Here is a 13,826-nt window from a genome sequence, read left to right as displayed (position 1 = left end):
TGTGTCGAATACTCATAGTGTGTGTGTTTCGATTGCTATAACGAAGATATAATATAGCTTATGGGTCGTGTTAGACAAGTGGCCTCAGATATCTTAAGAAGGGGGGTTGAATTAAGATATTCCAAACTACTTCCCCAATTAAAAATCTATTTCACTTTTTATTCAAGTTATGAATTCCCTTAATGACAATCTTCTTAAATATTGATTCAAATAAAACAATTTGAATATGAATATAAAGCAATAATAAATAAAGGAGATTAAGGGAAGAGAAAGTGCAAACTCAGATTTATACTGGTTCGGTCACACCATTGTGCCTACGTCCAGTCCCCAAACAACCCGCTTGAGAGTTCCACTATCTTGTAAATTCCTTTTACAAGTTCTAAACACACAAGGACAATCCTTCCTTTGTGTTTAGAATTCCTTTACGACAAGAGACTCACAGTCTCTTAATCCCTTAGAGAATGAGAAGAAGAAGAAGAATGAATCTCTCTAGAAAGAGATGGATTTTACAGACTAAGCACTCAAATAATTCCTTAATGAATTGCAATTGAATTGGCCAAGGAATTCTTAAGAGGATAAAATGATTTTGCTCTTTGAGAGGATAAACACTTGTTGTTCTGAAAAACTCTGAGCAAATTCGTGTTTAAGTCACATATATATAGACCATCGGTGGTCATGAATAAAGCCTTTGAAAAGTTGTGACTCTTAGAATTATTTTTCTGAAAATCTTGTCTGGTAATCGATTACAGTAATTGTGTAATCGATTACAGCTTTTAAAATTTGAATTAAAACGTTTACTAACTGCTGGTAATCGATTACCAAAATTGTGTAATCGATTACACAGTCTAAAATTTCAAATTCAAATTTTAGTAGCTGTTATAAAATATATTTGGCCACTGGTAATCGATTACATCCTCTGGTAATCGATTACCAGAGAGTAAAACCTTTGTAAAACACTTTTTAATTTAAATTACTTGGCCAAACCTTTTGCTAATTCAATTAGGAATTCCCTTCCTAATATACTAGTGATCATCTTGATGTTGTGACTTGTAATCTTGAAGTATTGTCTTGAATTTAATCTTGAAAAGCCCATTTACATCAATTGCATCATATCATCATGATCATCATCAAAACATCAAAAGCAATTGCATCTACAGGTCGAATACTGATAGTATATATATTTCACATTTGTTGAAATAAAGAGATAACGTAGCCTACAAGATAAGTGTTGTAGTTTAATAATTATTGTTAAAAAAATTTATACAGTTTGTTATTCTTGATTATGGTCTTAAATATATGGGTAAATAGTCATTTTCGTCCTTGAATGTGTAAATCACTAACAAATTCATCCCTGAAAGATGAAAATTCAATTTTAGTCCCCGGAAGTGTAAAAGTGAGACCAATACATCCATCTATTAACTTTCGTTTATTACTGCTAATTGTGGAAGCAATGCTTTCCAAGTTTATTTTGATGATGCCAAAGACTCAAGTCAAGAATCAAGAGTCAAGCAAGTTTCAAGAATCAAAGAGTCATTCAATCAAGAATCAAGATTAAAGAGAAGATTCAAGAGAAGACTCAAGATGTACAAGAACTTCAAGAAAAGCATGAAGATAAGTATAAAAAAGATTTTTTCAAAAGAAAAGATTGAATAGCACAATTTTGTTCAAGAGAATTTTTCAAAGAAAAATCTTTTACCAAGAGTTTTACTCTCTGGTAATCGATTACCAGAAGGCAATAATCGATTACCAGTAGCCAACATTCTTTTCAAACTGATTTACAGAGCAGTAATCGATTACCAATGTTTTAAAACATTAGATTTCAAATTTCAAGAGTCACAACTTGTGATAAAACATTTTCAAATCATTTCAAACTTGTGTAATCGATTACACAATACTTGTAATCGATTACCAGTGTTTCTAAACGTTTTGATTTTTAAATTTAAACATGAAGAGTCACATTTGTTAATGTGTAATCGATTACACTATAATGATAATCGATTACCAGTGACTTATTTTAAAAATTAAATTACCAAAAGTCACAATTCTTAAAGTGACAAGTTTCTGAAGATTTTTCAAAAGTCATAACCTTTAAAGTGACTAGTTTTCAAAAGAGTCACAACTTTTAAAGTGACTAGTTTTCAAAAGAGTCACAACTTTTAAAAAGTGACTAGTTTTGAAGAAATTGCCAAGAGTCATAAACTTTTAACTTGAGTCATCAAATGACTATAAATATGTGATCATGGCACGAATTTTAAGGAGACTGATTCCTTTCATTCAAACTCAAATTTTCTGATTCATTTCTCATAATCTTTCTAAGAGTTTTTGTTCAATACTTTCTTTATTCAAGAAAAGTTCATTGACCAAAAACTTGTGTTATTCTTCTTCATTTCTTCTTCCTCTTGCCAAAAGATTTCAAAGGACTAACCGTCTGAGATATCTTTTGTTTCCCCTTACAAAGATTCAAGGGACTAACCGCCTAAGAATTCTTTGTCTTAACACGTTGGAGCGTACATCCTTCGTGGTACAAGTAGAGCGTACATCTACTTGGGTTGTAATACTGAGAACAAGAGAGGGTACATCTCTTGTGGATCAGTTCAAGTGGAGCGTACATCCACTTGGTTGTCCAAAGAGAACAAGGGAGGGTACATACCTTGTGGATCTTTGCCTGTAAAGGATTTTACAAGGTTATTGGAAATCTCAAGAACCGTGGGTTGCTTGGGGACTGGACGTAGGCACGGGTTGTGGCCGAACCAGTATAAATCTTGTGTTTATTTCCTTCTTCCCTACACTCTTTAATTTCCGTTGTGCACTTTTTATTTTCTCTTTACTTTTGTATAAGTTATTTGTTTCGATTCTTTACTTTCTCATAACTTAGTAATAAAGCCTAATTGAATCTATTAATATTAAGAATGATAAACTTTAATTAGTCAAGACACATTAATAATTAATTCAACCCCCCTTCTTAATTATTTTGTGGCCACTTGATCCAACACTAATGAGAGAGCCTACGTGACACAAATGGATGAAAATGTCACAAAATTGATTGCTAACATGGCTACAGAATAGATTGGATGAAAATGTCAGTCAATTATCATTGGACGAAAATGTCAGTAAGTTACCATTATCTGACCTAAATGTCAGTAATTTTTTGTTGGACGAAAATGTTAATGAAATGCAAATCTAAGGAAGAGAGCGCGTTACTTGGATGAAAATGTCAATGAAATGTCAATCCTTTCTATGATGAACAAAAAATAACCTAAACACTAAACAACATTCACCAATCCATGGCTCGTGCCTTAATATTCAGAGAAACACAATCTCAACTAACAATTAATCTTCCAAAAAAATGAGAAAGATAATTTTAGTTTTACAATTCTGAACAACATCAATCAACTCGACTCAATGAGCAATGCTTCACCATGAAATTTCCGCTTTATGTTTGTTTCTATGTGCCCAAGTGTCATTATTCCTTATCCAATGTTGAACTTCCAACTTCTCATCCCATCACATGCACTGCACGAAGAACTTAACCCTTGCTGCCGCAACCGCGAACTACGGAATTCCGAGCGAAGAAACTGATTCCAATTTTGATTTCGATTTTAGTCCTTGTCCCTTTGCCTTGGATGCCAACACAGACAGAAAAACCTTTTTGGAGGATGTTCCAGCGGGCGACAACATCGAATTGTGTGCAAACACACCACATATGTTGTTGTCATTGGTAACGGTGGGATTGAGATGGAGGAGCATGGGCGAAGTAGCATTGGTGGCACAACAACGATGGTGATGGACGCCTTCGTTCTAGAGAAGAGGGCAATGTTTGAGGAGCGGTTAGGTTTGTACTCAATTCTTTCAACGTCGCCGAGAGAAGAAGCGGTCTTCTGTTTGTGATTAACGGTTCATTGTAAGCGCTTGGCTCCACCACTGTAGTGGAATGAAATGTCAATCCTTTTGATGACACAGTGGAATAAAGTAATGCAAAATTATTGTATAAAATAAAGAGAGCACGTTCTGCGGGAAGCAGAAAAGGCGCCAAATTCCGAGAACTCGAGAAGAAGAGTTAAGGAAGAGAGAGCGATTCCCAAAGTGTGGAAGAAGAAAAGGCAAGAAAAATAAAAGAATTCAACAATTAAAAAATCAAGATTTTATTTGACAAATCCATCCCTATGTTGGCAATTAAAAGATGGTCATGTTGGCAATCAATTTTGTAACAATTTTATCTCTTTGTGTCATGTGGGCTTTTTTATTAATGGTAACAGACGGAAGTGAATGAATGAATGAATTTGTCCTACTTTTTACACTTTTGAAGACTAAAATTTGAATTTTAATCTTTTAGAGACGAATTTGTCAATGATGAATACATTTCAGGATAAAATTGGTTATTTACCGTAAATATATTTCTAAAAGTTCCCAAGGGAGTACACATTACTTTTTAAAAAGTGAGTTGTATTTAGTTCTTTTTGTAAAATTTCATTTAAAATCTTTTTGGATGTAAAAACTTCTACCAAGTTTTCTTTCCCCTTCCTTTTGGCTTTGCATTTTATGCTCTCATTAAGTCTTCGTGACTTACTCATTTCTTTCTCTCTTAGATTCACAGGTGACTGAGTAACTGATTTCCTGAGATTCGCTAACTTACCCAAAAATTTGTTCGTAATTTTGTAGTTTTTAATAAATTTCAACAAATAGTAGAGAGTGTGTTAATATATTACTATATGTATCACTTAGTGTCATAAAACTTGGCCTTTTGATTGACTTAGGGAAGGGCATTAAACTATAATAACATAGGGAGTCTAAGATATAATATAGGGGGATTATGGATTGATTTTGAGAATAAAAGTTATTCCATATGAAGATTAAAGTAACATGTGATTATATTTAATTTGGATTTTTTTCCTTAAAAGAATATATGTTCATTCAATGTGATAAAATGTGATAATGATGATAATGGTTATAATAATATGATAAAAAAGTTTTTTTTTAAAATATTTTTAAGAAGCAAATTTTATTTTCTTTTTTACCGCACATGGATAAAGTAGTGTGGATTGTTTCAGTTTAACTAAAAGTTTCAAGTTCAAATCTTGTTACGTTAACTTTAAAATATACTATACTTGAGGGGAGAATTTTGTCTTATCATAATGATCATATCGACTTGAACAAGTGGAGAATACATGGAGTCTATAAAAAAAAAAGATTTTCTTCTTTCAAAGAATTAGTTTTTTTTATAGAAAAACAATTTAGGAAAATACTGTTTATTTTATTATAAAAAAACTTATTCTAAAAAGTAATATGCTCTTCCCCTTTTCTAGGATTTGTTGTTCAAACTTCCCTTTCACTTTTTTTTTCCTAGACATTGATTTTTTTGCCAATTTGTGTATTTTTCTTATTTTTTTTCCTTTAATCCAAATCTCTTGGTTCTTTTTTCATAATTTTGTTCCAGATGTCTAGAAAATTCAGTAAAACTTTCAGCTCAAAAACCGTAGTGACCAATTCCCAGTAATTTATACAAGTTCATATATTCAAGCTGCCAACACTAGCGATTTCAACCTAGAAATCAAGAGTAGTGTTTATGTTGCTTAAGGCTTGGATAGTTACAATTTGTGTTTGCTTATGCTCAATTATCTTGAATAATACAGTTCAAGAGAGCTTAAGACTTATTTTGATTCACAAATCCAGCCACAACTCAGCACCACAACTCAACTTCATCATAGACATCATGTAGGAAACTTAGAAAACAAAAAAAGAGAGTTCAACAACAAGACTACTTCTAGGAATTGATTTAGAACATGTTATGAACTAAATAACATGCATGAATTAGACTCAAAAATCAAAAGATAGGCTAAGAATGACAAGAATACATGAACAAATGTATCTAGAATTCAATCAACAAAATAAAAAAATTCAACACAAACTTAGAACATAATGTGACAATTACTATGACTAAACATGACTCTAAGACAACACGGATTAAGTGATTTACACTTAGATTTTTGTGTTTTTTTTTTCTAATCAATATTTTGGAAGAAAATTTAGATCTAAGGTTCAGCACAAGAATATTATGAATGAAAAATGATAGAACCTAAAATCAACACAAAACATGATTCAAGAGTAGATCTACAAAATTTGAACCATAGAAATGCAAGAACAAGTGTAGATCTAAGATTTAATCGGTTTATTTTTTTTTAATCTACTCTAAACAACACCAAACCATAAGACAATGGAGGATATACATGGAGAATAAGATGAAGAACAAGGAATTAAAGAGAATTCACCGAACAAAAAGATAGAGGAAGCAAAAGAACATCACCTAGATGAAGATGCTCTTGATACCACATGATGTAAGCTCCATTGGAGCTTGTAGGCCTAGGATCTTCTTCATCAATGGATTCCTTTGCTTCTTGGATGATGAATGACAGCGGAATGGAGAAGGAAGAGAGAGAGGAGACGCCATTTCAAGGAAAAGATGAGTCTAGAAGAAACTCACCACCATAGGAGGTCATGGATAAGAGCTTAGAGGAAGAAGGAGATGAATGAAAGAAGAGAGAGAGAAGAGCACGAAATTTTGTGCTCTAAGAGAGCTCTTAATCTGAAGTTTAATTTTCAAATGATCAAAGTTAAAAAAAATGCACACACATGACCTCTATTTATAGCCTAAGTGTCACACAAAATTAGAGGGAAATTTGAATTTCTATTCAAATTTCACTTGGATTTGAAATTGAATTTGTGGAGCCAAAATTTGGCTAATTATGATTAGTGAATTTTAGTTATGGTTCAACCCACTAATCCAAGATCAAGTCCAAGATTCTCCACTAAGTGTGCTTAGGTGTCATAAGGCATGTAAAACATGAAGGACATGCACAAAGTGTGACTATATGATGTGGCAATGGGGTGTAGCAAGCAAATGCTCACCCCCCCTCTAAAATTTAATTGGATTGGGCTTCTCCCAATTCAATTAAATTTATTTTCCAACACACACATCAAATATTCACTTAATGCATGTGAAATTACAAAACTACCCCTAATACCAAAACTAGTCTAGGCGCCTTAAAATACAAGGGCTGAAAAATCCTACATTTCTAGGGTACCCTACCTACATTATGGAGCCCTAAATACAAGGCCCAAAAATAATAAAACCTTAATCTGATATGTACAAAGATAAGTAGACTCATACTTAGCCCATGGGCTCGAAATCTGTCCTAAGGCTCATGAGAACCCTAGGGCCTTCTCTTGCATCTCTGGCCCAATCTACGTTGAGTCTTCTATCCAATGCCCTTTCGGGATAGGATTGCATCAAATGTTAACTGTTGGTCTAGGCTGATCCAATGTTCTTAAAGTCAATCTTTTTAGTCGTGTGGATTGTCTAGTCTTCCTAGACGTAGCCTTTGAGTGACCATCTAACTGCAGAGGGGACCTTGGTGGTGTTCCCATGCCCTGTCAAAATAAAAAAAAATAATCATTAATGATAAGGACTTACAAATACCATATATGTAACATACTGCAAATGTAATCATTATAAAATTACAAAACAAATAACACAATATGGTTAACATTACTTTGATACAATGCAGTTACGTTAGAATGTTCTCCCATAATCCTCCATCATAATCATTACGATTTGCATGTATATCATCAACGTCGTGTGACTCATTTATAGGAGGCATTCTATTGGAAAAAGCTAATGTCTCACATGGATACCATTGGGTCTTCCTTGTAGAACCATTGAAAATCTTGAATCACATGGATCTTGGACGTAAAACACCTATCAGACTTGTTCTGCCATAATGAAAGATTTGTCTGTGTAACCCACCTTATTTAGGTTTACTAAAGTAAATCCCAAATGATCTTGATAGATATCGGTATTTCCATTCACCCATTTACACTTAAAAATAGGCACTCTAAATTCAATGTAATCAACCTCCCAGATTTGTTCAATGACTCCAAAGTACGACATGGACGCTCGAATCTGGTTGTTGTCTATTGCACTACAAAAGTGATAGAAATCAGCATCAACACTCACCCCATTATTTTGCATGGTACTTTTATCATCTTGTGACTTGGTGTAGAAGGAATAATTGTTGATATCATATCCTTTTCAAGTAGGTACACTAAAATTTGGCCCAACAGCTAACAATTTCAATGTTTTGCAAGCACAGTCATCATCTAATATTGTTTCACTAAACCATTTAATGAAAGTTTTATTGTGCTCTTGCAATACCCTCATCATGTTCATTTTTGGATTGTTCATAACAGGCGGAAGTTAGATGGATGAATTTGTCCCACTTTTTACACTTTTGAGGACTAAAATTTGAATTTTAATCTTTCAGAGAATAATTTGTCAATAATTAACACATTTAAGGATAAAAATGGTTATTTACCATAAATATATTTCTAAAAGTTCCCAATGTAGTACACATTAGTTTTTAAAAAGTGAGTTGTATTTAGTTCGTTTTTGTAAAATGTCATTTAAAATCTTTTTGGATGTAAAAACTTCTACCAAATTTGCTTTCTCCTTCCTTTTCGCTTTATATTTTATGCTCTCATTAAGTCTCTGTGACTTACTCATTTCTTTCTCTTTTAGATTCAAGGTGATTGAGTAACTGATTTTCTAAGATCCATTGACTTACCCAAAAATTTGTTCATAATTTTGTAGTTTTTAATAAATTTCAACAAATAGTAGAGAATGTATTAATATATTACTATATGTATCATTTAGTGTTATAAAACTTGGCCTTTTGATTGACTTAGGGAAGGGCATTAAACTATAATAACATAGGGAGTCTAAGATATAATATAGGGGGATTATGGATTGATTTAAATTGATTTTGAGAATAAAAGTTATTTGATCTGAAGATTAAAGTAACATGTGATTATATTTAATTTGAATTTTTTTTCTTAAAAGAATCTAACTCAATTCAATGTGATAAGATGTGATAACAGTGATAATGATAATAATGATTATAAAAATATGATAAAAAAATTTTTTTTTAAAAAAAATATTTTTAAGAAGCAAATTTTATTTGCTTTTTTATCACACATGGATAAAGTAGTGTGAATTGTTTCAGTTTAACTAAAAATCTCATATTCATGTCTTGTGAATGTAACTATAAAATATACTTTGGGGAAGAATTTTATCTTATCATAATGATCATATCCGACTTGAACAAGTGGAGAATACATGGAGTCTATAAAAAAAGATTTTCTTCTTTCAAATAATTAGTCTTTTTTATTATTATAGAAAAACAATTTAAGAAAATACTGTTTATTTTATTATAAAAATACTTATTCCAAAAAATAATATGCTCTTCCCCTTTTCTAGGGTTTGTTGTTCACAGTTAGTAGTTACAACCTGGGCACACTCTTTATTCGATTGTCTGACTCACATCTAGGATATTTTATTTCCATTGTATTTGGCGATGATGATGCGAAGAAGCTCTTCTATTCATGGATTCCCTCTTCTTCGATACTTTGCTTTGTCTTCTAATCCCACGCACTTTCTTCTTCACCCATCACATTCTTCTTCAACTTTCTCCACCTACGTCAGAGATAGTGACAATCATAATCATAATAACGCCTCTATAAATACAAGAAGAGCTCAATTCCTTGATTCCATGAGAAATGTGAAATCTGTAGACGTTGCTTTGGATTTCTACCACAAAATGGTCACAATGAAGCCTTTCCCATGTGTCAAGGACTTCAACTTGTTGTTTGGCATCGTTGCGAAGATGAAACACTACACAACTGCAATTTCGCTAATCAAACACATGTCTTATATTGGTGTCAAACCGAATGTCTCCACTCACAATATCGTCATTAATTGTCTCTGCCGTTTGAACCACACCGTGTTTGGCTTCTCTGTTTTGGGGCTTATGTTCAAAATTGGTGTGGAACCTAGCATCGTGACTTTTACCACCATTGTTAATGGGCTTTGCGTAGAAGGAAATGTTGCTCAAGCAATTAGGTTTGTTGACCATTTGAAAGATATGGGCTATGAATCTGACAGATATACCCGTGGAGCAATAATTAATGGATTGTGTAAAGTTGGTCATTCATCCGCTGCACTCTCGTATCTCAAGAAGATGGAAGAACAAAATTGCAATTTGGATGTTACAGCTTACAGTGCAGTTGTGGATGGTCTTTGCAAGGATGGGATGGTATTTGAGGCCTTGGATTTATTCTCACAAATGACAGGCAAAGGTATTCAACCGAATCTTTTCACCTATAATTGCTTAATTCATGGCCTTTGTAACTTTGATAGATGGAAAGAGGCTGCACCTCTATTGGCTAACATGATGAGAAAGGGAATCATGCCAGATGTGCAAACTTTTAATGTTATAGCTGGCAGATTTTTGAAAACAGGGATGATTTCTAGGGCTAAAAGCATATTCAGTTTCATGGGGCATATGGGGATTGAACATAATGTTGTCACCTATAATTCAATAATTGGTGCTCATTGTATGTTAAATCAAATGAAGGATGCCATGGAAGTATTTGATTTGATGATTCGCAAGGGCTGCTTACCAAACATTGTAACTTATAATTCATTAATCCATGGATGGTGTGAAACTAAAAACATGAATAAGGCCATGTATTTCTTGGGTGAAATGGTAAATAATGGACTAGATCCAGATGTTGTCACATGGAGCACTCTTATTGGGGGGTTTTGCAAAGCAGGGAAACCAGTAGCCGCAAAAGAATTGTTTTTCGTAATGCACAAGCACGGGCAACTTCCCGATCTCCAAACTTGTGCTATTATATTGGATGGCCTATTTAAGTGTCATTTTCATTCTGAGGCAATGTCATTGTTTAGGGAGTTGGAGAAGATGAATTCAGATCTTGATATTATAATTTACAGTATTATTTTGAATGGAATGTGTAGTTCTGGAAAACTGAATGATGCACTGGAACTCTTTTCTTATCTGTCAAGTAAAGGCGTCAAAATTGATGTTGTTACTTATAACATAATGATTAATGGTCTATGTAAAGAAGGACTGTTGGATGATGCCGAAGACTTATTGATGAAAATGGAAGAGAATGGTTGTCCCCCAGATGAGTGCACTTATAATGTCTTTGTCCAAGGATTGCTGCGAAGATATGAAATTTCAAAGTCAACAAAATACCTTATGTTTATGAAAGGTAAAGGTTTTCGGGCAAATGCTACCACCACCAAATTGCTTATCAACTACTTCTCTGCTAACAAAGAAAACAGGGCATTCCAAGTGTTTTTGCAGAAATTTGTTTGAGTATTTAATATTGGTATATTAAAATACCAACATTTTCTTGAGGGCCAACTTATTAGCAGAGTCAGGCTCTGTACTTCAGGTTTGGATGAATTTTTTCTGCTATTTCTCTTTTTAATATTCCCATAATTTGTCTGCTGTGGGTATATTTTTAGTAAAATTTATACGTTACCAAAAAAAATTTCTTGCACATTTAAAAAATCTTTTCTAAAAACTGATGAAGTTAATTTAACCATGCTATGTATAATTTTATTTTATTTTTAGTGTGAGTGCATGTGCATCAATATTACTTGGATTAAACCGTGACATCAATATTATCAAATTGAGATTCAATCGGCAATTGGCAAGTTTAGAAGTGCTCCTTCAATTTCCTTTCATTTTTCAATTTCTGTCACAGGAGTTGGTTAAAGAAATGTAAAAGAAAATAAAAAGAAAAGATATTGTGTGACTTGTATCGAAGATACAACATTGCATCTATTCATTTATATATTGTTACATTCAAAGTCATTTTAGATTCTTCTCATCATCTTATGATAATTGTTAGCTAGTCGATTTGCATTTTTGTGTGATTTGAATAGTGAAATGTAAGATTCTTCTAATTACTAGTTTTTCAGGAAGCACTAAGGGCAAGATGGTTGAAGGATGATACAACTTGCATTGCAGTTGATACAATTCCACCTGATTCATCACCACTCCCCTAAAAGCAAAACAATTTGTGTGCTCTTTTGTTCGGGAAGATGTCTCATGACTCTGCTGCTAAGTTGTCAAAAAAGCTTTCAGCTATAAATATAGTTGAGGAACTATTTGAAGAAGGATCAACAATGCTTTCTAAATTCTATTCTTATAATCTTTTATTGAAAAATCTTTTTTCTTTTCTTTTTACAAATTATAAAATTCTCATGACAGTGTCCTGCATATTGTTTTCCTTATCTGAACCTCCTTTTCTGTCCCCACAGGGTTCCTGTAATTAAATGTTGTCGTGTAGTTAATATACAATTTTTTTTTGGTTCTGGGGGCAGTGTGTGTGAGGATGGTCATTCAATTATTTATTCTGTGATCATAGGAACTAATTCATTTGTAATTTATACTTCAAGAGTAGTTTAGTTTAGGGTTTATTTAACTGGTGAAATAATTTAATTTGAAGATTAAACCTAGGATTTGTGTGGACTGTGGAGGCTTATTTCAGAATAATGGTGGAGTAGGAGAGACTTATTCGTAATTTCTCATAATCAAATTCTTCTATCTAAATGGTATCAAACTAACAATCTTTGGATAAAGCATTTTATGCGATAACCTTTTCATTTTAGAAGTTTTTCATATAATGAGCATTTATAGCTTTTGTTTATGTCAAACTTTGATTCTCATTTTATTGACTGTGTAATTTGTCCGTATGATTTTCATTTATTATCAGCCACTGACATTAGTGAAACTCAGTGCCTCCCCTAGTGATTTTTTAATTCCCAGGATGTCCAGGATAATGTGATATATCTTCCTTACGAACAATACTAGTTATTTTCATTGAAGTATTAAAAAAGCTAGTTGAGTTATTGATGCTATATGCATATGTATAGAAGTGTTTCGTTTTTAAGTATGTTGAACACACGAACACTATACCAAAGTATAAGACCAATGTGCATTATGGATCTGATGTTCTGTATAAAAGCATAAGTTTTATTTTGATACCATCAATTAAATTCTTTTTACACGGTAAATCGATCAAAATTGAGTTTAATATGCATGTACATTGTCAGCGTAAAATTTTCCATTGCCGATCAATTAGAACTAATTTTTTATATTATGAAACCAAAAAGATTTTTTGACACCAAAAAATAAGGATGTTTGTGACTTCATTTAGTTTGGTTATTCATCAAGAAGTCACTTGAATTAAATTAAACTTATACAATTTATGTAATTTGGTTTGGTTTGATTTTTATTTAAAATAAAATCTGAACCAAACCAAATGAATATTTTATCGTTTGATTTGGTTTGATTTTTACGTTTTTTACTAAAATATTATTCCATTAAAATTTATATATATATATATATATTTTCATTTTTTAAATTAAATTACATCAAATAATTGTTAATAACAATCTATGAAATTTATTAATATGTTTTATCTTTTACAATAAAAATCTGTCAAATTTTTATTCATTTTAAACCAAATATATCTTAAAAAAGTATTCAAAAAAATTATATACATGGTATAAGTTTCTTATACATAACACTACAAAACATTATGAAACTCAAGTGATATATACATAAAATGCATAACACTAAAACAATATATGTGCTCCAGTTTTGTTCGGTTTTAAAAACAAAAACCGCAATTTGAGCCAAACTGATCGTTTCGAGAAAAAATATCATCCAAAAAAAATTCAAAAATAATTGGTTTGGTTTGATTTTTGAATTTTTTTTATGGATCAATTTTGAGTTGAATACCCCTACATGAAAGCTATTTGACACCTAGAGATGGAAAAAAGAGAAAAAGGAAATATAGATATGATGAATAATATGATGTGACCGGAAGACAGATAAAGAGAAATAAGAATTGTTGATGAGATATTTAAAATAAATGAGTGTTAAAAGATTTTC

The 13,826-nt window shown here is 32.1% G+C and overlaps 1 protein-coding gene and 1 pseudogene across 2 annotated transcripts; one reads left to right on the top strand and one right to left on the bottom strand.

Moving 5' to 3' along the window:
* Positions 1-3,399: 3,399 nt before the first annotated feature.
* Positions 3,400-7,655, bottom strand: LOC100813534 (60S ribosomal protein L2, mitochondrial-like; annotated as a pseudogene).
* Positions 7,656-9,317: 1,662 nt separating this feature from the next.
* On the top strand, positions 9,318-12,301 carry LOC100812993 (putative pentatricopeptide repeat-containing protein At1g12700, mitochondrial). 2 transcript variants are annotated; one of them, XR_001387452.3, is made up of 2 exons: positions 9,318-11,313; positions 11,838-12,301. XR_001387452.3 is itself a non-coding variant. In XM_014773648.3 (2 exons), the coding sequence occupies exons 1-2, from the start codon at positions 9,408-9,410 to the stop codon at positions 11,875-11,877; spliced, it is 1,752 nt and encodes a 583-aa protein (XP_014629134.1). In that variant the 5' UTR covers positions 9,318-9,407; the 3' UTR covers positions 11,878-12,301. The 2 variants fall into 2 exon arrangements, 1 of the variants encoding a protein (XP_014629134.1); XM_014773648.3 differs by having other exon boundaries at positions 9,318-11,127; positions 11,846-12,301.
* The last annotated feature ends 1,525 nt before the right edge of the window (positions 12,302-13,826 follow it).

Source organism: Glycine max, chromosome 1 (assembly GCF_000004515.6).
Source record: "Glycine max cultivar Williams 82 chromosome 1, Glycine_max_v4.0, whole genome shotgun sequence".
Taxonomy (NCBI): domain Eukaryota; kingdom Viridiplantae; phylum Streptophyta; class Magnoliopsida; order Fabales; family Fabaceae; genus Glycine; species Glycine max.
The sequence above is the reverse complement of the archived record's forward strand: the minus strand, read 5'-3'. Positions and strand labels throughout refer to the sequence as shown.

Bases quoted from the DNA above. Each gene is read 5' to 3' on its own strand.
- LOC100812993 (XM_014773648.3), top strand. From the start codon at position 9,408: ATGATGATGCGAAGAAGCTCTTCTATTCATGGATTCCCTCTTCTTCGA. The intron at 11,128-11,845 runs GTAAAGGTTTTC...CTAGTTTTTCAG, and splicing joins ATACCTTATGTTTATGAAAG to GAAGCACTAAGGGCAAGATG.